Raw genomic sequence first — 27456 nt, forward strand, 5'->3', positions numbered from 1 at the left:
GTTGATTCTTTCGTATTTTCAATGTGTTATTTTCTATAAATCTTGATATTTTTTCCTTATCAAATACGTGCTTCTATTGTTATTTTCCTGGTCTTACCATATGGGCCAGGACCACCTATATATACTACGTTGTAAAATAAACATTGATACCTGGCATTCCCCTCAGGTTTATTCAGAAGTGTAACTAATTCCAACAAAAACATGAACAAGTTTTTTATGGAGTTAGGCAAATTGATATTAAAGTTCACATGGAAGAACTAACATCTGATAATAACCAAGAAAACACTGGAAAGTAGAGGCAATGATGACCTGCAGATATTAAAACATAAAGCTTTTGAATTTAAAAGTGTGCTGCTGGCACATGAAAACAGACAAATGGAGTATCTACCAAGTGACTGCCAGCCAGCCTTTTTCTTGAGAGAGAAAGAAAGTCTTAAATGTTCTCACTACACACTCACTCAAAGACAACCATGTGAGGCAGCAGATGGGTAAATTAACTTGATCGTGGTAATAATTTCAGTGTATACATATATCAAATAATCATGTTGCACACCTTAAGTATATATAATTTTATTTGTCAGTGATCTCAGTAAAGCTAGGGGTGGAGTTGGGAGAAATGGAGCTGATATCCACATGCGAAAAATGAAGTTGGACCCTTACCTCCTACCATATATAAAATTTAATTCAAGATGGATCAAAACCTAATTGTTAAGAGCTAAAGCTATAAAACTCTTAGAAGAAAACATAGCAAATAAAGCTTTATGACGTTGGAATTGGAAATGATTTCTTGATTATGATATCAAACACACCAGCAAAAAAAGGAAAATAGATGAATTTGACCTCATCAATATTACAAGTTTTGTGCATCAAAAAACAACAAAACAATAACAAAAGAGTGAAAAGACAACTCATAGAATGGAAGACAATATTTGCAAATCATACCTGATTTGGGATTTATATCCAGAATTTATAAAGAACTCCTAAAACTCAAGAATAACAACTGGGCTGGCCAGTTAGCTCACTAGAGATCTCCTCTCTCAGCAAATTTTAAGCCTACAATACAGTATTATTAACTAAAATCACCATGCTGCACATTAAATACCCAGAACTTATTCATCAGAATCACACCATACTGGAGCATGGGAACTAGTACCAGGATAAGAAAACTTGTAATTAAAGAATTGTTGAAAACTAGGTGTGGACAAGTCTGAGAATTAAAAACTCCAGTCATGAGGGGTTCCCCCATGCTTTTGTGAGTTTTATCTCCAGGAGCTCGACCAGAGTTTCACAGTAAATATCAAAGAAAAATCCTCTCATGCTTTCAGCAGGGGAAGCAGAAAAGGAATCGTTTTAAAACAAACCAGAGGGCTCTGTTCTTAACAAGGTCTTCCCTCAGGGAAACTAGTTAACCAGAGCTCAGTCTGCTGGGTTTTATCAGAGCTTCAATGACCTAAGGAAAGCAAACTATCCAACACCAGCCAGTTCTAGCCACCATGACCCAACTAATGGGGGAGAAAAGAAACTGAAGCTCACAGTCCAGAAGCATAGACTCACTAAGAGACTGAAATCAAACCACTGGACAACAGAATGCTTCCTCTCTCTCCACACCTTACCACCATATCACTATAGGCCTATTTACAGCAGTTCCTCTTGTCCAGTTATCAAGGAAAAATTATAACACATACTAAAAGGTAAAAGTCAGTTTGAAGACACAGAGCAAGCACCAGAACTAGATACGGCAAAGATGTTGAAATACTCAGACTAGGAAATTAAATAAATTATAATTAAGATGCTAAGGGGTCTAATGAATAAAGTAGACAGCATCCAAGAACAACAGACGGGCAGTGTTAGCAGAGAGATGGAAACTTTTTTTTCCCCTGTGGCTGTCCAGTATGGGGATCTGAACCCCTGACCTAGGGAAATGGAAATTCTGAGAAAGTAGCAAAAAGAAATGCTAAAATTAAAAAGCAGTGTAACAGAAATGAAAAAATGCCTTTGGTGGACTTTACTGGACTGCAGACAACTGAGTAAAGAATTTCTGGGCTGGCTGGTTAACTCACTTGGTTAGAGCATGGTGCTGATGAACACCATGGTCAAGGGTTCATATTCCTGGAACAGCCAGCTGCCAAAAAAAAAAAAAGAAGAAGAAAGAAAAGAAACCTCCACAAATGAAATGCAAAGAGAACTAAGACTGAGAAAAACAGAAGAGAATATGTAAGAACTTCAGGACACCTACAAAAGTTGTAACATATACATAATGGGAATACAAAAAAAAAAAAAAGGAATAGAAGAAATATTTGAAACAATAACTGAGAATCTGTCAAAACTAACCTCAGAGAACACCAAGCAGAATAAATAACACAAAAAGCTACACCTATCATATCATTTTTAAACTACAGAATATCAAGATTAAAAAAAGCTGAAAAACAGAGGAAAAATGCATTTCATATATAAAAACAAGAATAAGAATTACATCCAACTTTGAGCATAGGAGAAGCAGTAAGTGAAGATAAAATTTTCTATTCTAATTCTTAATTGTTGTAAAAGATACACTTCTTCAATATAGCTATGATGTATTCAACTACATGTGCTGATTGTATGTGTGCATATGGACATCAATATATGTGAAATGAATATAAAAATGAAAGGGATGGGAAAAAGGTTTTAGAATTGTTTTAATTGTACTGTCATGAAACAGTACATATGAAATGTGTACACACAATATGTGAAATTTCATGTGAACATTAAGGCATACGAAATATCTAAAAGTTATACCACATTCCTTATCTTCCCAGGGCTTTTGCAGTAATCTTAGATGTGTAAAAAAAACTTCTATAGAATTAATGAAAGGTTTCCTACATGTCTTACAAGTAGAAGACTTCTCTCTAGTCATACTTTTTACACCTTTTATAAGGCGTGAAAAATTAATGTAAGCTCTTCCACAATCCTACCAGGCTTTCAGTCTGTGCTAAATACCCACATGGTATATAAGGTCACATTTCTTACTTTCATATTAAACGAAACTTTCTGCATTTTCCTTTACTTTTTTCCCCCTTTATTTTCACATGGTCTATTACCAGATGAATGTGGATTGAGATCTGATGAAAAGGCTTTTTTGCATGACTTACATTCATAGGATTTCTCTTCTGTGTGATTTCTTACATATTTTAGAGCTGTCAGAACAAAATACCATGGACTGAGTGGCTTAAACACTGGAAAAATTTATTTGCTCACAGTTCTGGAGGTTCGAAGTCCAAAGTGCTGGCAGGGTTGGTTTCCTCTGGAGACCTTAACACAAAAACCTGTTCTAGTCCTCTGTCGTTGGCTTGCAGATGTCCATTCTAAACGACTTCACATGGTCTTAAGTGTGTGTCTCTTGTGTGTGTGGACTCCAGCAATATTGGATTAGGGCTCTACACTAACAGACTCATTTTAACTAAATAATTTTCATAGGGTTTCTCTCCAGTGTGAGTTCATTCACATCTTCCAAGAAAACTGGCAGAAATGAGGGCTTTCCCATATTGCTTACAGAGATAGGGTTTCTCACTAGTGAGTTCTCTCATGTCTTCGAAGTGAACGGGGATGACTGTAGGCTTTGCCACATTGCTGACATTTATAGGGTTTCTCTTCAGCATGAGTTCTTTCATGAATTCTAAAGGAACTGGAACATATGAATGCTTTACCACACTCCTTACACTCATAGGGTTTCTCTCCAGTGTGAGTTCTTTCATGTATTTGAAATGAACTGGAATGACTGAAGGCTTTCCCACATTGTTTACACTCATAGGGTTTTTCTCCAGTGTGGATTCGCATGTGAATTTTAAGGTGGTTGGAATAGTTAAAAGCCTTCCCACATTCCTTACATGTGTATGGTTTTTGGGCACTATGAGTTCGCATGTGATTATTAAGACGTGAGGGATACCCAAATACTTTTCCACATACCTTACACTCGCAGGCCTTCTCTTCAGTGTGAGTTCTCAAATGTCCACTAAGATTTGAAGAAATAGCAAAGGCTTTCCCACACTTGACACATACAAAAGGCTTCTCTCCAGTGTGAGTTCGTATATGTTGAATAAGGCGAGAGGATGTAAGGAAGGCTTTCCCACATTCCTTACATTCATAGGGCCTGTCTCCACTGTGAGATCGTACATGTATAGCAAGGCCTGAGTACTGAGTAAAGGATTTTCCACATTCCTTACATATATAGGGTCTCTCTCCAGTGTGAGTCCGTCCATGTATCTGAAATGAATTGGAATAATTGAAGGCTTTCCCACATTCCTTACATTCATAGGGCTTCTCCCCAGTGTGGGTTCGCATGTGAATACTGAGGTATGCAGGGTATCTATAGCCTTTTCCACATTCCTTACATTTGTAGGGTTTTTTTGCATTGAGCGTTTCTATAAGCACAGCAAGACTTGTGGCGCGAATAAAACCTCTCCCATATTTGTCACATTCATAGAGTTTTTCTCCAGTGTGAGTCCTCATATGTGCCTGAAGGTGTGACTGGTTAATAAAGGATTTCCCACAGTCACTGCATTCAAAGAGTTTCTCTTGTGTGCTAGTTGTCTGGTACACAATATTTGGTGTCAGGCTGAAAATATTTCCACTCTGATTAAACTCAGAAAGTTCCTCTCCAGTAGAGATTTTATTGTGCAGAATAAGAAAGTCTTTTCCATACTGATTACAGTCATAAGTGTTCCCTGTATTTTGAGTTCTCAAGTGTGTCTTAAGGCATGAGTGTTCACTGAAGACTTCTCCACAATGCTCACAGTCACAGAGTTCTCCTCCATTGTGGCTTCCTGACTGTTGATGAAAGAATGAATGATAATTAAAGAATTTTTTCAAACACATTAAGAGAGTCCACCCATCTGAAGACAGAAACATTATGATGATAATGATAATTATGATTTTTTTTTTTTTTTTTTTTTTTTGTCTTTTTCGTGACCGGCACTCAGCCAGTGAGTGCACCGGCCATTCCTATACAGGATCCGAACCCGCAGCGGGAGCGTCGCCACGCTCCCAGCGCAGCACTCTCCCAAGTGCGCCACAGGCTCGGCCCGATAATTATGATTTTTGCCATCTTCATTACATGCATACAGCTCCTGCCCTGTTGATTTCTTTATTTTCTCTTTTTGTTTTTGGATTTTGTTGTTGATTTCTTTTAAGTGGCATGATTGAATACTTATTTCAGAATGTGGCCCATCTACTCTAATCTTTAATAAGATTTCTGGGGCTGGCCAGTTAGCTCAATTTCTTAAAAGTGTGGTGTTGTAACATCAAGGTCAAAGGTTCGGATCCCCGCACCAACCAGCCACCTCCCTACCCCCCCAAAAAAAGTTCCATGAAATTGTTTTAAACACTCAATGTCTAGTCGTATGTGTGGGAATGTGTACTTGTGGGAACTCTGAAGCAACAAGTTTAACTACAGGTGTTTGGGGCATCCCCAAACTCATCATATTCAGAGTATCTCTCCAAAGACATGGTTCCCTCTTGCATGCATGCTACTTCTCTCAAATATGTCTTATTTTTGCTGATTTGCTCTAATGGAATTTCTAATTTTCTCTGAGGGGGACAGTATCCCTTGTTAAACTTACCTTTTGTATCCCATTGGATGTTTGACCCCTGAAAAATTCCTGCGGAAGTGCTGACCATTTGGCTTCAAGTTGCATTTCCCATCCTAAAAGAAAAAAGAAAAACAAATATAAGAGTTTGGACAAACAAATAAGGACTAAAAGAGTTAAAAACAATAAGGCTCAGGGCCACCCCATGGCTCACTTGGGACAGTGTGGTGCTGATAACACCAAGACCACGGGTTCAGATCCCTATGTAGGGATGGCCCATTAGCTCACTTTGGAGAGCATGGTGCTGACAACACCAAGTCAAGGGTTAAAATCTCCTTACCAATCATCTTTATAAAAAGAAAACAAACAAAAAAAATAACACTCCTTTGTATTTGTTTTCAATTTAAACACACTAAGAAAAAGCAGAAAGAGATTTGGGGGGGGGTTGTTTTGTTTTTTGGTATTTTTTTTTTAAAAGATGACTGGTAAGGGGATCTTAACCCTTGACTTGGTGTTGTCAGCACCACGTTCTCCCAAGTGAGATAACCAGCCATCCCTATATAGGGATTAGAACCCGTGGCCTTGGTGTTATCAGCACCACACTCTCCCAAGTGAGCCAGGGGCTGGCCCTTGAGGTTTTGAGCTATGTCAAAAATTTGGCAAAGATAAGGACATAAGGTCAAAATTTCAGATAATTTATTATGAATTGATTCTATGAAAATTAAAATTGATGGTGAACAGAAAAAGTGAATGTCAAAAAAAGTTCAAAATTTCTTGAAAAAGAGCATACATGAAAACAATAAGCTTAAAGAAAAGTTTACACATATAAGTAAAGTAAGAGAGTGAGAAGTTGAAGATTTCCTAACTTCTGAGAAAAATGACCTCGACCTTCTGAGATAAAATGCATCTTTAAAAATTTCCTCGTTACAGATGCAAACGTACTGAACTTACTGACAATAGTTATCTTCATGAACACTCACCCCGGAGTACTTCTCTTTCAAATGTCCTCAACTCTTCTTGTTCCAACCAGGAGATCAGACTGGGTTTGATGTTCTGACATACTGTGCACAGGGAAAGATACGTTAAATGGAGAGGCTCATACAAGAGATGACAAATACTCCTACGATTTAGGTACTATAGTTCTATAAAAGCAGTGAAATTATTTCAAAAGGGCTAAAAATGCAAATTTATCACCTCTGTTTGTGCCCCCAAGAATTTAGTTACCTCTTTCTAAGTTCAGCCTTATGTACACATTTACAAAGCACTAACACTTTTATTCAAATAAAGATAAAGAGACCTTTGTTTTCCTCAGGAAACAACTATATCAGTGGTTCTCAAACATTATTGTGCATCAGAGTCACCTAGAGGACTTGTAAAACAACTGGGCTCCAACTCCAGGTTTGATTCAGTACATCAAAGGTGGAGAAGGAAATGTGCATTTCTAACAGACTGATAGTATTACTATTGATCTTGAACCACATTTTGAGAACCACCACAGTAGATTAAAACCTATTTAGGGAAGGGAACTATGTCTCTGATATTTCCCATCGTATTCAGATGGTTGACATCACTGATTCTGCAACACAGTAAGTACATAATGTATCTGTTCCATAAAAGGCTAAAAGGAGAGATCTAGTCTTACCTACTGTGGCCAGGTTCTGGTAGTTCTCCAGCATCACATCACTGTATAGGTTTCTCTGAGTTGTGTCCAGTAAAGTCCACTCTTCCTGAGTGAAGTCCACAGCTACATCCTCAAAGGTCACTGAACCCTAAACCATTGCACATATGCTGACTTGAGCCAAGTAACATCTCCACCAATGTACATGGTAGAATGAGGAAGGAGGACCCAATACCTATACAGGGTTCCAAGGTTTCCATTACCTACCCCAGGGTTCAGTGGCCCTAGAAACTCCCCTATCTAAACTGACTCACTGTTAATCTCCTCCAGTCACATGGCTTTAATGGCACTTGTTGATTATGAATTTATCTTGGCACATTCCAGAGGAAGAGATCTCGTCTTGTTTCCCTCTATTTGAGCACATTGCTCAGCACATTCCAGACACATGATCAATGCTGATGAACAAATAAATTCTCTGAGCACAAGATACTTTCATCTACCTCCTTCAGAGAACCCAGCAAAATCAGAATCATGCAGTTGGCACCATGAGGGTCAAGATTAATTAGTAATTACTGAAATGCTGAAATGATTTTCAAGTTAACACTTCACCTCTATGAGAGGCTCCATTCCCTGGGAAAATTCAACTGAGGACTCAGTCTTTGAGTGAGGCTTTATTTGCTTGAAGAAGCTCTGAAGACAAGTCTGTCTCAAAGGAAATATGTCTACATGAATGCAAGTATGTCATTTTGTACAAGTATATACTTTTTACCTGATAACAATTTGTGAGGCAGTCAGCCACCATCCTTTCTGCCTGTATCTTTTCTTCCTGAAGGCAGACTGGGTCCCTAGAAAGACCTAGTGGAAAAGAAATAAGGCATGATAACCCAGATAACTGACCATAATTCCCACAGTCACGTGACTACAAGTCATTCCATCCTAATATGAAATTCCCATAAAACCCAGTACACTTAAGAAAACATACACATGCACGATACTGCCATACAATGCCAGAGCACTCCTGTCTCACCTATAGCCAGAAAAGGGGATTGTGAACCATGATGCCCACTGGTAAAAATAGTCTCACTTTACAGCAAAGGAAACATAGGTCCTGAGCAAAGTGACTTTATCATGGTGATAAAACTCATGGAGATTATGCAGCACCTGTTCCCAAAGCACACATACCAGGGAGTTGACTTACAGACCAGCACTCTCTGGCACAATTCAGCACCTCCTAAGTGAACCAGCAGCATGACTACTCAGACCCAGAACAGTGGACTCTATATTGTTTAGGGTGAAACTTACCACCCTAGGCTTCTCTGAAAGAGTATGAACAGCACTTACCATGGGAAAAATCAATAGCTGCCATCCTGTGAGGTGAAAATGTGCCTGAACACTCCTTTCATTGATGCCAACATCATTTTAGGGCAGCTTATGAATCTAAGTGGATAGTGACAATCTCCATTCTTCCTTATACAGGTTTACTGGGATTCAACAAGCATTACTTAATCATCACTCATAAAACACCATACCAGAGTGCTCTCTCTGCAGATAACATACATGAAGGCCACTAAAAACGGTATACTCTGCAACAAGAGAATTGGTAACACTGAGTGCCATTTCTGAGACTGCTATGTGTCAGAAGTTGCACTAGGAGCCTTATGTACATGAGCTTACTTAATTATCATAACCACCTCTCACAGTACTATCATTACCCCTGTTTAATACTGAAAGTTTTTGTTAAAAAAAAGAAAAAAAATCTCAGAATACATTTTAAGTACTGGGCAGCCACAACAGGCTCCTGGTTGGAAACACACAAATCAAATACGTCTGCCCTCCCCTTGCACTGGCAGAGGGGCAATGCCCAATCAGAGTGGGCCCAACACATGTCTATTTTATGGGTCTCCTCAGAGAACCACCATTTCAAAGTACTTATCAGTTCTATTTTTCACCAAGGTATGCTTTTATTTTTATTCATTTCCTTCTCACTCTTCTTTCATAATTTTTCTTACCTTTTAGCCTTATGCATTTTAAAGATTAACTCTGTCAAAAATTAATCACAATCGTTAATAAACCAAAACCAGAACAGCCCAAATAGTGATCTACAGAATGGTATTTGAATGAGGATAAACACTGAAGGTTCTACAGTTCATTACCCATGAACCAAGTTCACCCTCACAAAAATCCACAGATGAGAAGACTAAAACTCTGAAGTCAAGTTGGGTTACAAAAACCATGTGTCTGGACTCCTGGTATAGACCATACCTACCACCAGGGGTCTCAAATTGGGGGGTCCTCGGACTGAACAGGACCACAAATGTGTTTAGTCTGGTGGTATCTGTATAGAATATTAGATATTCTTACAAATTGAGATATAACTGATGTACATTCAAATGCACACATTTTAAGTACTTATGAGAAGAGTTTTGAAAATGGTCAAAACAAGATAAAGAACTTAACCATGTCCCCAGAAGGCCCATTCCCTTTTCAGTCCATTCCCTCACTGCCAGCTCCAAACAAGCACTTTCAGCTACTACATACAATATTCTGTGTATGAATAGTAGACACATTGCTCATCTTTTTCAAATGTATATCCTACTTTTTCTCTATTGTTCAAAGAAGCAATCTCTCTTGAATCATGGACTTGTCTATTTACTCATGTGTGTGAAGCATTCCTTTATACATTTTATAAGATTATTATTGTGTGGACACACTTTTTAAACTTTAATATTTTTCAAGAAACAAAATATTTTAATGAACTCTATCTCTAGGAATGATTTATGACAGTGTAGTGTGACATGGAGATCTGCTTTTCTTTGGAGTTTTTGCATCTCATAGCAGCACTATGTGTCCTTTGGATACCAATGTTCCCCAGTACCTGGCACAGAGCCTGGCTTATGAAGACACCCAGTGACTACTGTCTGGCAGATAACTAAGATCCTTCTCAAACTGTATAATCAAGTATAACTAGATTACAGCTAAATAACTGGTCATAACACAACATAAGTCTGAGTCTGCAGGAAATGTACTGAATTACTCTAAGAATGCAAGGGTGGGAAGAACACTGTCGTCTTCTCTGCATTCACCGACCAGCCATAGCTTGTCTACACAGCAGAGACTAGTTTCCCACAGCCTCCTGATGTGGATGCTTAGTGCTCTCAGTCTTGAACCCCAATGGCACCCTGATTCCCTCTTCTCATCTGCCCACAAGCCAGGGCTTGCCTGCATTCCAGAGAACTGCTTCCTGCTTTCCCAGTGACTGATGACTAGCTCTGGCCGTGGCAACCCAGTGAACTTCATCACCAGCCAGTGGGCTGCAAAATCACCATCTCCAGCAAGGTTTGAGGCCCAGTCTTGGGGAGAGACACCCCCTCCAAGTTTGCCTTCCTCAGGTACTCTGTCAAATACAGGATATAAGTCAGAGTTCTCTTTACATCTTTATGTTACACTTTTGTTTAAATCAAGGTGTGACTTCTATCTTCTGACTGGACCAAGACTTACACACTATTGAGACAGACAGTGTTCTGAGGACTTAGGCTTGTAAAGATAGCTGAGCTCCTTACCAATGGGAAAGACATTCAGGGCATCACTTCAATCAAGATATTACCTGTGGTTGATTGTGATCAAGTGCCCAAGGAAGCATTTGCCTTGTAACCAAATGCTGCACTTCACTGTGACAGCAGTAACAAGGACTACAAGGACTGTGTTGAGGGATGGTTCTTTGGAGTGGACTTGCACTGAAAATAGCAATCACAAACCTTCCCACTTGCAGCACAATTCTGTCTGAGAAACAGAGAGCTTCCATGACAGCCCTTAAGGATATGTATTTCTTATCGTCACAGGGCTGATACTGTGGGAAGTCACACAAATTTTTATTTAACAGACTTAGCTACAACCACAAAGTCACAGTGTCACCTAGTTTTTCACATGAAATTAGGGCATTAATCACTGTGTTGTAAATGAGGGAGTAATACCCCTCATGTCAGCTTTAAGGAGCACTCACTCCAATACAGCTGTGGGAATTACTAAAGGATTCATTATGCTCACAGGTCCTAGAGAGGGAGGAAGAGATGCCACTCAGGGCCATGCTGGAGGAGCAGAAAGGGAGCAGGCTGTATCTGGGAAACGGGGAAGAGAGAGGAAAACTCTTGGGGCCTTTATTAGGGGTGAAGGGGGACTGATGTACACAAGCAAAAACCATAAAGGAGTTACAGTGTGCGTCTGAATGTCACTAGGTCACAGACATGGGAGAGAACAAAGGAGAACTTGAGGCAGGGACCAGCGTTATCACACTGCTTCACCTGGTCACCTGGGCAGCGAGCTCACTGCATGTTTGTGAAGATATTGGGCATCAGGAAAATATATATTTCTAAAAATTTACAATATAACCCATTCTGTGGTTCCTCAACATTCTTAACAATACTGATTGGGACTGACACTTGGCATCCAGATTGTGGAGATGTTAAAGGTGAGGGGGACACAGTGGGACAGACTGAAACAGACTTGCCCACCAAAGGCAAACACTTATAGAGATGACAACTAAGAAGACTCCTATTAGGAATATGACGAGGGTTTGGAACCCAGTCCACAACCAGGAACTCCACTGATACCCAAGCAAGCAGGTCAGATCTCTGAATGCAAGGTAATCTGTTGGAAGGTGTTTGGTTATGTTATGAAAGACCTTTACCTCTTGGCCTGTTCCTCAGTTCAGCCTGTACCTGCACAGTTAAGAATGAACATACAGCAGGAGGTGCCCTGAATGGCACAAACTCCTCCTTCCCTGATGAGTAAGTAATCAAGAGCCAGCCTGTCACCCGTTCCATCTGGGCTAGAGACTCAGGCTTGTGGTATAATGAAAAATGTTTCATGAAGTTGTTGAATAAAATTTGAAAGGGTCACTCTATGGTGTTGGGTGTTATGATCTGATTTCATTTGACAAATGCTGCTGTACTGGTGCTAACGCTGGCGGCTCCTAGGTCTACAGCAAGTCCTATTAAGACAGGAGTTAAGTACCACCCATCTTGTATGGCGTCATTGGATTGATGGAAAAGAGGAGGTACCCAGGGGATAAAGAACTATAAGCATCCTGTGTAACCACTGCACACTGGGTTGAGGTTTCATTATGTAAAATACGAGGGGGAAGTCACCAAGAAAAAAAAATGGAAGGTGTAGTGGGCTACAATAGAACCCAAAGGTGCCATTATTGAGGACAGTGTACCTGAACAATGTGGCACTGTGTTCAACGAAGAGGAAAGAGTAGTTGTGGCGGTCATGGTCGGAGAGGCAAGGCTGTGGTGGAAAGCTGGAGGGGGTGGTAGGAAAAGGCTTCAGGGAGTGGGTGGTCCTCTTCCCACAGGGCCAAGGATAGGAGGCAGATGTCTCCTGGGGAAAGCAATAAATAATCTCCATTAATTTTAGTCACCTCTACCAGAGTTGACTACCAGGCGTGTACGTTTTAGCAGAGAACGAGTATACCTGGATCACAAGCTAAGGAAATAGTGGAGCTCAAGAGAAAAGGCAAAAATAAAATGTCCTATGTCCAATTTGTGCCTTAGGAGAGGCAGTTCATTGGCATCATCGGGGTGGAGGTTTCAGTGTAAGTAACGTAGTCCCAGCACAGGGAGCGAACTCATCCCTGAGCATGAGTGAGGTCTCTGGCTGGTGTTACCTGAGGCGATGCCCTCCCCAGCAGTGAGATTCTGGGCTAGGGCAAAAGCAAGTGGGATGTGGGACTAGGGTATCCTTTCCAAGTGGATATCTGCTCGAGTTGATGTGGGTCTCTAGGTTATAAACTGATGAAAGCACCCACAACAAAAGTAATAAGATTCAACACAATAGTGTAGCTATCTACACACACCAGAGTTTTGGTTTTGGTTTTTGTTGGAAGTTTTGGTTCAAATGTGTCCCATATCAGATGAGTGGCAGCCTGGCCTGTGGGATGATCTAAGGTTAATGAGTGCCAAGACAGTATGCTCCCTCTATTTTGCCTCTGGCCCTTATGGAATGTGGGTAAGATGGAAAATTTATACAAATAGGTTAAGGATTGGGACAAGATTGTATATTTAGGAGTTTGTTGTGGGCCAGCCCGTGGCTCACTCGGGAGAGTGCGGTGCTGATAACACCAAGGCCACGGGTTCGGATCCTATATAGGGATGGCTGGTTCGCTCACTAGCTGAGCGTGGTGTTGACAACACCAAGCCAAGGGTTGAGATCCCCTTACCGGTCATCTTTAAAAAAAAAAAAAAAGAGTCTGTTGTACCAGAATTTGAAATGTTGTTTGAGGAATTCATCATGTCTCCCAGTTAACACAGCTATTTGGGACCTAAAATTTGGGATATGAAAGTTCTGTTGAATGCCTTTTCCAATAGTCCAGAATTATGTATTCTGAAAAGTGAAAATGTGTGTCTTAGCTACTACAAGTAATATCTGTAACTCTGAAGGGAATAAGGCCTTGAACTGTGCCCATAGTATATGTATGGGCATATGTGATTTGATTTATATTTTGGGTGACTGTGTCACAACAGTTTCCCAGAGACTTGTGTTTTTCATTTGTTCTTTTCTTACCCTGAAGGAGAAAATTCTCAGGCAATAGCTCAATAGCTTCGTGAAGATGAGACAGTTTGTTAACCACAGCATCCAGTGCTAAGATGAGTGCCTGAAGTTTGGCCAAGTATGTGGTTTCTTGGGTCCCATCCTTTATTAAGGACATCATGACTGCGGGATGAAAACCAGCAACATTCCACTCAGTTCCATCACTTGTGATGGTTAGCAGTGCCATTCCTATAGCCCACAAACTCCCACTGTTCACTCAGTCAATCCCAAGGGGCTCCTCAGACATCCAGTGGATCTGGGAGAGGGGTGAACTCCTCCAGTATCCTGCCTGGTATCTGTCAAGGGACTGAGAATGAGGAAGGCTACCCTCTCCTGCAGGTGGAATACAACAGAGGACACAGACTTGGACACATACTGCCTCAGAAAGGACTTGCTACCTGTGCCAAGGATGTGCGGTATCCATGACCCAGAGCATGTCAACGGGGTATGTGGTGACAAAAGCTCAGAGCTTCTGTTTCTGGGACACCCAAGTAGATAGCCAGTCATTTCCTCTTTGAATGAAGTATACCAAGAGGCTGAGAGGGGCAATTTCTTGCATCAGAAGGCCTGGGGCAACTAAAGTCTGTCATAAGTGGTCCAAGAGATCCCACAAGGCATGAAGAGGTTGCCAAATCCTCTAGAATGAAGGAGTTTCTGTGGGCACTAATAGGAGTGCCTGTTGATTTTTTTTGTAAGGAAAATCTGTAAATGAGGAATACATTCCCACCAGAACCCTAAAAGGACTAAAAGATGTTAAACTTATGTGTCATTAATAAATGTGTAAAACTAATCTCCCTGGAGAACGTTATCAATGTACTGCCATACCTGTGATACTGGAAAAAGGTGGATACAATGAAGATGTTCTCTGCAAAGACTGTGTGTGATGACAAAGTTGCTGAGGTATCACAGACAGAGGCAGCCTGGAGATGGTGTACTGTGCAAGGGGGGAGGGGCAGGGGAGAACATATGTGTATGTAGGTGTATTGTGTCCCCTCAGGGGTGAAGGCACACTGTGGCTGAGAGGGTGTTGAAACAGGCACCGAACAGAACATGTCAGCCAAATTACGAGCAAAATATTTACCACTTGTTTACTGAACAGAATCAGTAATTGTAAAATTGAGTATTGGATATGGGGCCTCAACGGATGAAGCCACAGCACTGCGGCTGCAGTTATCTACTATGAGGCTCTGTCTACCTATCGATCATCTCTCTCTACCTATTTATTTTCAGAATTAAGAACAGGTAACACTGGCCTGTGAAACAGAGAAGTAATGGGGCTGATCAACCTTTTATTTATTAGCTTTTACATAAATTTTAAACCCTGAAGGCCCTATTTTAATATACATTGGACCATATGAGTATTAGCTATTTTAACTAGTATCCTTGGGGTCCTACAGAGCAAGCAAATTTGTAAGTCCCAAACACTTATGTAACTTTAAATTTGAGCCCCCGTATTGAAGTCCACAAATTGTTGTCAACTGGTACATTTCAGCAAATATTAAAGTTGTTAGAACCTATGTTGTACAGGCACAAAAGCCAGTCAGTGCACTTTTTAATCTTCTGTTATATATAAACTTATTACCTAAATTTTGGATTCTGAATTGGATCAAATCATGGAACTTTGTTTTGAGTTGTTATTTATTATTTATACATACAGAAAATTTATCTTATGCTATAGTCCAAATGTTTGTTCCTTCCAAAGCTCACGTGGGAGCTTGATTCCCAGTGTGGCAGTGTTGAAAGGTGGGTTCTTTAAAAGGTGACTGGATTGTGAAGACTATGCTCTCATGAATGGATTAATCCATTCATAGAGTAATACATTAACGGTTTAATGGGTTATCCAGAGTATGGACTGGTGGCTCTATAAGGAGAGCAAGTGAGCATGTTACCAACCAGCCCTTGCCCAGCCCTCATTATGGGATCCCTGCATTGCCACGGGACTCTGTACAGTGTCCACCAAGAAGAAAGCCCTTACCAGGTGTGCCCTCTGAACGCCAGACTTCCCAACCTCCAAAATATTAAGAAGTAAATTTTATTCTCTTTTATCTTTCCCCTTGGACTTGTAGCCTCCCAAAGTGGCAGTCTTCTTCCCCCTTTTCCTGCTTTTTGTTTTTGCTTCTTCTAGGCTTTTAGTGACCTGCCTAGATTTTTAATTTCTGTTTCTGGCAGAGAAGAGGAAAAGAGGGAAGGCGCCAGGGGTCAGGGGCCTCCTGGCAACCTGTCCCTGGGATAATCAGTCTCCCTTCTCCTTTTCTTATTTTCATATCCGAAATCTTTCAAATAGACTGTTATCTCTGGGCAGCTAAGTTTTTCCTCTCTCTTCGGATAATTAACTGACAAATTCCTGGTAGTCCAGAGCAGCCCAAATCAGACTCCCTCTCTAGAGGGTCCCAATCAACCTCGGAGGAGCTGGGGTCTACATCCAGGAGAGTACAGGGACCTCAACTTTGTCTTTTAAGTTCTTTATTTTGTGACAGCTTAATTTTAAGCAGGAGACTCATAGCACGGCAATAGGTAGGTAGCAGCACTTAAAACAGCACAAGCACATTAACCAGATCTGTAACCTCAAATGAGTTGACATCCTCAGGCGTCTTAGTGGGAGAGAGATCAAAGTGCTCTTGCCCCCACCCCTTTTTTCACATGGACCCATTGGTTTCCATGGATGTGACCTGCCATAACCCAAGGGGCTTGGGGAACAAAGAGCAACAACAGCAAGGGGTGTAGCAGAGAAGTGTCCATTGCCACAGCAGTATGGAGGACTCCAAAGGAGGGGTGACACCTAGAAGAAGAATGAATTAACTCTTTCTCCCAAGTGCCATTCAAGGACACACTGCACAGTGCAGGTGGGATCACCTACATGTACTGCAGCCCACCAAGCCCTCAGCTTTCCAAGTCACTACTCAGCGCAACCATACGACAGAAGAACTCCACTTCTATCAGCAGGGTCCTTTCTCAAATCACAATCACTAAGTATGCACTGAGAAGTACCCATTCATGTGGGTCAGTGGGTCGGGAGCCCAGGGAACGAGAGCATAATTATCCCCCTCTTGCTGGGATCACAACTGATATTCAGTATCCTGGGGTGTGTTATTGGGATTGGCACTGAACTTTAGGATCAAGAATCTTAGCAGCACTCAGAAGGGTCAACACAAAGCAGGACATAGCAGCAGGCATGAACACCAACAAGAGCCTCCGTAAATGGTAGAGCCCAAGTGGGGTAGCCAGTTAGTAAACCATTGACAGTTAAAGTGCATTTCTGAGAAATTTTCCACCCCAATTTACAATGATCCCACCCTCACTGGCAATTGTGTCATAAACAGAGCAAAAATTTATAAATTGTGTTATAAATAAGTCCCCCTTCTGGGATCTTTCAGGGTCATGCCAACAAAGTCATGAAAATCACACTCACAGACACATATGAAATTGAAGGATTTATTATACTCCTAGGTCCTAGAGAAGAGGGAGGTACTCCATGCCACGCTGGGGGCCATGCTGGAAGGGAAGCGGGGAGCAGGCTCTACTAAGCAAGTAGGAGCCGGGAGACAGTGAGGACTCCGAGCAAGTGCCCTTACAGGGGTCTGCAGGGAGTACGCAAGAAAAAGGCAAGAGGGGATTTCATTAATGGGTTTGAAAGTCATTAGATCACAGTCAGAAGAGGGCAAGAAAGGGAACTTGTAGCAGAGACCAGCCTTATCTCAACCTTATACACCTGGTGGCCTGACTAGAGTGACCAGTCTATTTGTTGGGATGTTGAAGCATCAAGAAAATTTACAACATAGTCAGGAACGAGAGTGAGAAACTTAGATGGGGAACACGTGGTTGGACCCAGATGAACATCACAATCTTAAACCCCAACACCTTCTGAGCTTCCCATACCAGAGAAGTAGTTTGTCCTTTGGTTTCTGAGAAAAGCCAGCTGCTTGAAAATGCTGTGATAAATCCACTCGAGCCAGATACCAGACACCAGATACCCCCTGCTGTTGCCAGTAGAGTCATAACTAGTGCAAAATCCAGGGGCAAAGTTATACAACATAATGAAAGAGGAAAAAGGTTGCCACACAAAATGATTCCTATGCTGATAATATGTATCAGACGAAATCCAGGGAACATATAATGAAATGGATTCTAAGGATAGTAGACCAAAGAGTGTAGAAGATAACACCCAAACGACCAAATTCATACATGGGGACACTTACTAGACATTCCGGATTTCATGTATAAGCTCATGGACCCGGGTACAACTAATAGCAAGTTTAGTTTAAAGACTGAAACTCAGACTCAAAGGTGACCTACAGTTAATGAGGCTGATGTGCCAAAGCTTGCCCAGTATAGTGTTAAGAAGAGAATCCTAGAGTCATAGGAAGGTTGCACTGAATTTCTCATGTGTGATCTGCAGAGTCCCCCTTCTGCAACCCAGGGTGAGGGCCCAGAAGACACACTCTTCACAAAGTATTCAGAAATAAATTCGTAAAGGGAGTACCTCCATCCTTGAAAGCTCTGTGGTTATTCTCCTTTATAAGCCAGGTATGACTGTAGGGGAGACAACCATTGAGATGAGTTCCCCGACATCAATGTGGATGATGAGAACCCAGGGTGGCAGAAATCACATGGGTAGCATGTAACCATCAAAGACAAGGAGGCCACGTCATCTATCATAGGCAGAGCAAATGTACCAGTAATCAGAATAATCTGGCCTGCAGAGCACTGGTGGTGACAAACTGTTTAATGTCCCCAGGAATGAAATAGAAAAGCAGCTTACTAGAACAAAGATCAACAAGCCCCGCTCTACCTCTAACACCAATGTCATGAGTTCAGATCCCCATACTGGTCAACTGCCAAAAAAACAACAAAAATTTCTGCTCTAAAATGACATATGTTAAGCATTTTGAGCCATATGGTAACTGTTGCAAATACTCAACTGTGCCCTTATAATGTGAAGTCACAGACAATATGTAAACTAATGAACATGGCTGTGTTCCAAGAAAACTTTATTTACAAAAACAGGTTTAGTATCAGATGCATCCCATAGGCCATAGTTTGCCAAACTGTATACTAGAAAATAGCTCCGTCTGTGGAACAAGTTTGGTGGCCAAAAACCTGACTTAAGTCACCAGAGGGTAGAATCACAGCCTCTCATCCAATTTCCAGACCTAGATAACACATTACTTGGTCCCATACAGAAGTCCCGTGGATCTTGGAGAATTACTGTAGACCACAAGCTTTTATCAATTCTCCTGTTCTCTGCTAAAACACAGTCTTCAGGAAAGGGGATTCAAAGGTGTACGGTGGCTACTATATGGCCTAGCAATTCCACTTGAAGGTAAATACCCAAAATAATGAAAACGTGTCCACACAAACTCCTGTGCATTAATGTTCATAGCAACATTATTCGTAATAACCAAAACGTGGAAACACCCCAATTATCCATCAATTGATGAATGGATAAACAAGGTGTGATAAGCCATCTTAAAAAAAATGAAAATGCAAAATAGAACTTCACAAAAGAGATGTGTAAGTGATCATCTGTCTGCAGTAAGACATAAAAAATTGGTTTCTCATAGCAGAGTAGTCTCAGGGTAGTTATACTTCTCACATGCTGCCAATGGAAACTGCCAGTCCTCTAACAGGCTAGGGATTGAGACAATGTTACTTCACTGTATTTTTTGGTCAGAGCAGTCACAGGCCAGCCCAGATTCAAGGGTGTGCAGAAATAGTCACCACCTGGGCTCAGTCAAGCAAACACCATGGGAAGTTGGCCACTATCACATAAAAAAGGACAAACTGACTAATGGAACAGAATAGAGAGCCCAGAAATAAACCCACACATTTACAGCCAACTGATTTTCAACAATGGTGCCAAAGTTATACACTGGGGAAAGAAGAGCCTCTTCAATAAATGATGATGGGAAAACTGGACATCCACATGCAGAAGACTGAAACTAGACTGCTATCTCTCACCTTTCACAAAAATCAACTCAAAATGGATTAAAGACCTAAATTTAAGACCTGAAACTATGAAACTACTAGAAGAAAATGTTGGGAAAATGCTATATGAAATGGGATTGGGAATGGGCAGTTTTTTGTTTTTTGTTTTTTTTAACAAGACTACAAAGGCACAAATTAAAGCAAAAGTAGACAAATGTGACTACATCAAACTAAAAAGCTGCTGCACAGCCAAAGGGCACAACAAAGTGAGGAGACAACCTATAGAATGGGAAAAAGTATTTGCAAACTACACATCAGACAAGGGGCTAATAACCAGAATATATAAAAAACTCAACAAGTCAATAGCAAAAAAAGAGACAAATAACCCAATTTAAAAACAGGCAAAAGCCTTCTCCCGTGGCTCACCTGGGAGAGCGTGGGTCTGATAACACCAAGTCAAGGGTTAAGATCCCCTTACTGGTCATCTTTTAACAGAAAAAAAAAAAAAAAACAGGCAAAAGACCTGAACAGACATTTCTCAAAAAAGACATACAAAAGGCCAATAGGCACATGAATAAAATGCTCAACATCACTAATCACTAGGGAAATGAAAATTAAATGAGACATTATCTCACTGCAGTTAGAATGGCTATTATGAAAATGACAGAAAATAACAAACGCTGCCAATGCAGAGAAAAGAGAACTCTCCTATACTGTTGGTGGGAATGCAAACTGGTACAACCACTGTAGAAAACAGTACACGTTCCTCAGAGAACTAAAAATAGAATGACCTTAGGACCCATCAATCCCACTTCTGGGTATATACCCAAAGGAAATGAAATGACTATATTGAAGACACATGCACTCCCATGTTCATTGCAACACTATTCACAACAGCCAAGAGATGGAATCAACCTAAATGCCCTTCAATGGATGAAAGGATAAAAAAAAACCTTGGTACATTATATACACAATGGAATACTATTCAGCTATAAAAAAAAAAAAAAAAATGAAATCCTGTCATTTACAGCAACGTGGATGGAACTGGAGACCATTATGTTAGGTGAAATAAGCTAGGCACAGAAAGACAAATATCACCTGATCTCACTCATACATAGGATGTAAAAAAAAAAAGTGGTTCTCACTTACTGGGCCTGCCGCCAAAAAAAAAGTGGTTCTCATAGAAGTAGAGATTAGAATTGTGGTTACCAGAGGTCAGGAGAGGAGCGAGGCAGTGGGGAGGAGAAGTGGTGAAATAACCGGCACAAAGCTATGTTACCTACCCTAAATGAATCAATGCACACTATATTCATGCATTGAAACAACCCACTTTACCCCACAAATATGTACAAATCAATGTTAAAATGAGAAAAAAAAACAAAGTTGGCCACTATCAGAAAATTTCAGGGGACATTATTGGGACATTAGTGGTCTGAGTCACGAAAGCAGAAAAGAAAATACAATTTGGGATGGCTGGTTGCTCAGTTGGTTGAAGTGTGGCACTAATAACACCAAGGTCCAGGGTTTGATCCCTATACTGACCAGTCATCAGAAAAAAACAACAACCGGGCCGGCCCGTGGCTCACTCGGGAGAGTGCGGTGCTGATAACACCAAGGCCCCGGGTTCGGATCCCATATAGGGACGGCCGGTTCACTCACTGGCTGAGCATGGTGCTGACAACACCAAGTCAAGGGTTAAGATCCCCTTACCGGTCATCAAAAAAAAAAAAAAAAAGAAAGAAAGAAAAGAAAAAAACAACAACCAAAAACAAACAAACAAACAAAAAAATATATAATTTAATCTCAATACTTCTGTTCTCACTTCATCGCATGGTTTCTGTTGTTTAGGTCTTTTAAACCCTTCAATGTTTGCCATTCTTTACTTCAAACACTGTGTGGCACAGAACAGTGGGGTTAATAAGAAATCTAAGATCCACTGAAGCCTTAATTTTTGGTGCAGAAAGAGCTCGCCTCTACGTGAACACTTATAAAAATGCTAACTCCCCAAGGCATACCTGGCTTCCCCTCCAGGTTTTCCGCATCTTACCACTGGTCTCCTTGACCTGTTTTAAAACTCCTTCTTTTCCTATCTTTTTATTTTTTTTATCATTTGCTCCCACTTTCCCCATCTTCTGCCTCTATTTAAATTCAAGGACTGATTTAGACTCTGTATTTCTGTTGCTTATGATTTTCTGCCATATAGTTACTTTTTTATCTCAGCTTAGTTATACTAAACAAGTGTCTGTGTTGTACCAATATGGCGCTGCACATTTGCTAGGCCTTGGAGATACCGAAATTATAAAACAATTACTGCTTACAGTATTTTACAATTTTAGCAGTGTTAAGCAAAAATTATAGAAGGTCATTGTTCTCAACTAAAGTCCTGTCATGCTAAAGTTCCACATCACCAAACCTAAACTATCAGAAAAGAGAGATCACAGCCAATTTCCCTAACAGGCTGGTTTCAATCTCTAATTGGCATGATAATGAAGTTCTCTTCGCTTTAATCTTTACACAAAAGGATAACCTGAAGTAACCTGATGTTAACTAATCAGTTATTTTTCTATTGTTCTGTCGCCCTGGCCCCACATTATAAGGAAAGTAACATTGAAATGACCAATCTGCTTTTTGTTCTTTGTTTCCGCTTTCTTCTGCCCTTTTTGTCTATAAAGCCAAAGTCCTCTCCTGGACTCACTGGAACATTCATTCTGTTTTATGAATAGACAAATCACACAAATGTGTCCAGAAATTGATGGTGAAGGGTGAAGGTGGAAATGGATCCACTGACAAAATTCTTGCTTCCAATCCCATCAACTTAGAGCACTGCACGTTTGGAGACCTTAGTCCCTAAAGAGGAGTACTTCCCCCAGGGGCACAGTTGTAGTCCCAATACACTGGAAAGTGAGAATTCCTGTTGGCCGTTTTGGGCATCTTATATCACTAAACTAAGAGGGAAAAAAAGAGGGTGGTTAATCTACTGGCTGGAATAACAGATCACAGTTACCCAAGGGAAAGTGTGTTACTGATACACAATTGAGGCAGGGAGGACCAAGTCTAAGATATTCCAGTACTTTCAAGCTGCATAGTAAAGGTAAATGGAAAATTACAACTGAAAAAGGCTTACGTCCTTGAGGAATGAAGATTTGGGTGACTTCACCAGTAGAAACCCACAGCAGCTGAGGATGTGGCTGAGTGCAAGAGAAAGAGGCAACTGGTCACTGAAGGAGTAAACCAGGTGCATAAACTACCACCTGAAGACCAATGACAGAAACAAACACTGTAGTCGCTTTCCATATTTAGTTGTATAAACTAACCATTTACTTCTATCTCCTTTCCATGTTTATTTCACATACAAGTTATTGAGAATAAATTTATGTTTTAGATTTTAGGTAACAGAATATTCAGGGAGAAAGTGACTCAGTTTGAGAACTTAATATCGCCTGTGAGGGGGACTATGCACCTTCTCACTCTGAAAGGGCAAGAACTTCTCCCCTGTACCTTGTCAGGTAGAAACAGAGAGCTGTGTTATCATTATGAGAAAATTCAAATGTGTAGAGGGGTATATATGGATGGTGAGCAACCAATCACAGACTGTGCCAGTTTTCATTTTATTCACTTTGGCTGCAAATTCACTTTATTTTTTGGTGGCTGGCTGGTACAGGGATCCGAATCCTGACCTTGGTGTTATCAGCACCGTGCCACAACCAACTGAGCTACCTGGCCACCCCTGCAAATTCACTTTCAATACCTGCTATGGAATAAAAGACTAGATTCTTTAAGCATTTACCTTTTACATGGAACAAATTAAGCTTTGTCAGCAGATGGGGCACTAGACAGATGATGGGTAAATGGTATAGGGGTGATGACATCTTGTGTTGCTCAGCCCATGCCATATGCCTATAACACTCAGTCCTTAGGCCATCTCAGAAACCTATCCATTCACCACGTTTACGTCACACCCACAACATGGACACTGAATACTCAGTGGCTTTAATTTAAGTTTGAAATAGATTCAAATCACTCCCTTGCTAATAACATTTCAGAAGATTCCCACAGCCTTAGAATATAATCCAGAGTACGTCATTCCCCTTGTTCTAACCCTGATCTCCAATTTACCTCGCACCCCTCTCTCTCTCCCTGCTTTGCTTCAGCTAACTCCCTTCCCTGAGTTCAAGAAATATGCGAAGAAATATATGAAGCCGTGGGGCTGTCCATCTGGCTCAGTTGGTTAGAGCAAGCTGTTATAATACCAAGGTCAAGGGTTCAGATCCCCATACCAGCTAGCAACAAAGAAAAGAAAAGAAATAATATACTAAATATTCTGGGATTTCGCTCAGGATATTACCTTAACTGAAATGTTCTTTCCTACTGTACACCTCCTCACTCTAGTTCAGAGACCTAACTAGTTAAATCCTACTTGTGCTTTCACTCTCAATTTAAGTATCAATTCCTCCCAGTATGTCCCAGTCCCTATTATTAATGCATTCTTAAATCCATATAACAAACTAGCAAATACTCATTTAAAATCTGTCCTCCTAGACAGACTGTTAAGTGCCACGGTGAGAGCACTTGTTTGGATAGTCATTGTTTCCCTAACCACTGGCAGAAAGCCACTAAATTTAAGGAATTTAATGATGATTTGTGAATTGTCATACAATATCCATTCCCCACAAAAATGTTATAGTATAACTAAGCACAAATAGAAGGCATGCAAAAACAGAATTACAAAGCAAAAATTACATAACACTCAAATAAAATGTCTCCCCTCACTAAAACATTAACCAAAACACTGCACTGTATATTTGAGTATTCTTACTAACCATGATCATAGACAGGGTATTGATACTCTTTCTGAAAACAAGTGTCTTGTACTTAAAACTGAAACTTATTTTTCTGCAGAATAATTTCTGAACAAGGTTAACAAAAGTTGATTCAGAAACTGCCAAATAGTACAAGATCTGGAGAAGGCAAAAAATTTAATATATGGCAAAATTACATGTACATTTGCTCTTTGACCCTGACATCCAACCTTAAAAGCCTAAGCTGAAAATGCACCTCCACATGTGAAAAAAACACATAGAGAAGTTTATTTGCTGCAGGTTACTCAGTATGCTAAAAACAAATGAGTAGAAAGGTTGCTGGGGGACAATATATTGCAAATTACTTCCTTATTCAAAAGGGAAAGTCTACTTTTAAAACAGAGTGCTCTGCTGATCACTACCTTAAGCAAGTATCAAACTCAGTACCACTAACAGAGGGACAATAAAAATGTACATATTCCTGATAAAGTGCCATTGGAAGTACACATTATCACCTACAAAATATTTTGCAAATGATGTGTTGCAGCTTCCAGACTAGGTGTTGGAAAATCATGGCTCACAGGCCTGTTTTCGTAAATAACGGTTTTAAGAGAACAAAGCCATGCCCATTGGTTTACTACATTCTATGACTGCTTGCCCACTATAAAGAGAGCAGATTAATTCCAGACTTTATTGACCACAAAGCAAAGGACTTTCTATCTGAACATTTTCAGACAAAACGTGTACTAACCTCTCCTCTGAACACAATTATCACTTTACAGGAAACACAAGAAATAGAGGAATTATTTAAACATATCATGACAATACAATCAGAAACACTACAACATGTCACTTTCTAAAACAATATGTGGGCTCTGCAGAAAGTGAACTTAATGGAAGAAAAACAGCAACTACAGTTGGAACAAAGAGATTGAAATAGGTAAACAAATGCAATGCAGAAAGCTCGAATGGATCTTAGATCCCAGAACACCCCAAATCGTGTTTTGGAACAACGAAGAGAATTTCGTTTTTGTTAGAGTAGATACTGCATGATGTTATTGTTTTTTATTCCCTTGGTTGCCTAGTAGTATTTTGCTTTTGGTAGGACAATATCCTTAACTCTCAGAAATGTATTAAAGGTCAAATATCACGTCTACTATGTATTTTCAATTTACTATCAAATAATTCACTGTAAAATATATTTATCATCTGGGGAGAGAGCAAACATACAAAGTGGTAAAAATTGGTGAATCTATTATAACGGGTAGTGGATGTTCCAGTCACCAACACATTTAAGGTTTTTCAAAATGAAAATGTGGGGGAAAGTACGCTTAGTCCAACAATCCTGTTAATGGCAAATTCAATTACTCTAGGACTAGTGTCATAAAGCCTCCATTCTTTCTTCCTGGAGGACCTTGTTTTTAAGCCGCATGGGGATGTACTTCAGATAAAGAGAACGGCTAAGTATTCTCAGTTTTCTTTAATGGAAAGACTTGCGACCCACGAACGTTTATATTCACATACAGAACTATGCACGTCCTGGACACCTAAGAAAGTACCTTTATATTTCTACCTCAAAGTAACGGTCAAAAATAAAATATGACACACAAAGCCAGATTCTCAGATGAAATATTCATTTGCATAAGAAAAGGAAAGAAAATTTTAAAAAGGAAAGGAAGAGGCCCTTCTAGAACCAACTCTGCTCCAGAGCTCACCAGAACTCTCAGGAATCGCCAAGTCCTAGAAGCGGGAGGACTCCAGGGACGGAGTCAAGGTGACTCGAACGGCGGAAATTCTCTCTCCCTGCTGAATAAAATCACAAAGGTTACTCTGGAGACCTTTGAAAAGGAGACCCCAGAGCATGAAAACACCCCGCGGAGGCGCCACTTCCACTCCCGACCCGGCTCCTGGTGGGGATGAAGGCTCGAGAGGCGTCTCGGACGTGGCCGCGCCGGAAGGACCCGCGGCCCCCGCGGCCGCCAGCGGAGCGGGCCAGGCCTCTCTAGGGAGGCTCCTCGGTGGCCCAGGTCACACCTGTCCTTCAACATCCCCCTTCTCCCCCAAGCTGTTCCCTTCACGAAAAACTCACAAAGGCCCTGTGAACCCACGAAGAGAAAGGCGAAAGAGCTCCCGGACGCACTAAGTCTGCATCGGCAAAGAGGACGGCGTGCCGCTGACGTCACTTCCGCTTCCTCCCTCCTGCCGGGCGGGGCTCCAGAGTCTGCGCAGTTCTGGGGCTAGAGGCAGAAACCACCCAGGGTGCAGGGCGGAGTACAGAACCCGGCCTCTGGGCGTGGCTGCGGGCAGAGGGCCGGGCCAAAGCGTTGTGCAACTAGAATTGATAACTATGTTGCCATGTTAGTATATCCAGTTTGCGGGGGAGGGGGTGGCAGCTGACCGGTACAGGGATGACCGGTACAGGGATGAAACCTGGACCTTTGGTTTTATCAGCACCATGCTCTAACCAGTTGTTGCAAGTTAACATGACGGACTCCATCTTTGTCCCAGTTGTAAAAACAGCTAAATGCATTTCTACATTCTATAGCTCTGTGGTCACAAGCCTGTTCCTGTGTTAGCAAGAAAACCGCAGACTACCAGTTCTTTCCTGTGTAGGAGAGAAATAGCTGCTCTCTAAAGCAGACCCCTCCTCAAGTAACCACACTTCCTGCCCTTGCACTCAAGTGTGACAGACCCTTACCCAAAAAGGCCTCTTTACCTAGTTTTAACTTACAGCCACAGTAACCTAGTTAACGATCTATTAGAAGACCCCTGATTTAGGAAACGCTGCCTGAAGACCATAGGAGGAGCCAATAAAAATGGCTTAATCTGCTTATCCTGGCTTCTGTAAACCAGCTTGCTTGCTCTTGCAGAGCATCCTGTATGCCAAATGGGATGTGGTTTATACCAATAAAAACTTTTCCTTAATGAGGCTGGGGGCTGCACTCTATCCAGACTGCCTGAGGAG

General features: G+C 41.0%; 1 protein-coding gene across 1 annotated transcript; it reads right to left on the reverse strand.

Moving 5' to 3' along the window:
• Positions 1 to 3178: 3178 nt before the first annotated feature.
• On the reverse strand, positions 3179 to 26637 carry LOC134388368 (zinc finger protein 426-like). The gene is given in 9 exon segments (XM_063111350.1): positions 3179 to 3549; positions 3551 to 4803; positions 5595 to 5677; positions 6542 to 6622; positions 7204 to 7330; positions 7949 to 8034; positions 12395 to 12558; positions 26207 to 26294; positions 26581 to 26637. Coding segments are annotated over 7 exon segments (1761 nt in total). The 5' UTR covers positions 12450 to 12558; positions 26207 to 26294; positions 26581 to 26637; the 3' UTR covers positions 3179 to 3473.
• Between the last annotated feature and the right edge of the window lie 819 nt (positions 26638 to 27456).

Source organism: Cynocephalus volans, chromosome 10, assembly GCF_027409185.1.
Source record: "Cynocephalus volans isolate mCynVol1 chromosome 10, mCynVol1.pri, whole genome shotgun sequence".
NCBI lineage: Eukaryota > Metazoa > Chordata > Mammalia > Dermoptera > Cynocephalidae > Cynocephalus > Cynocephalus volans.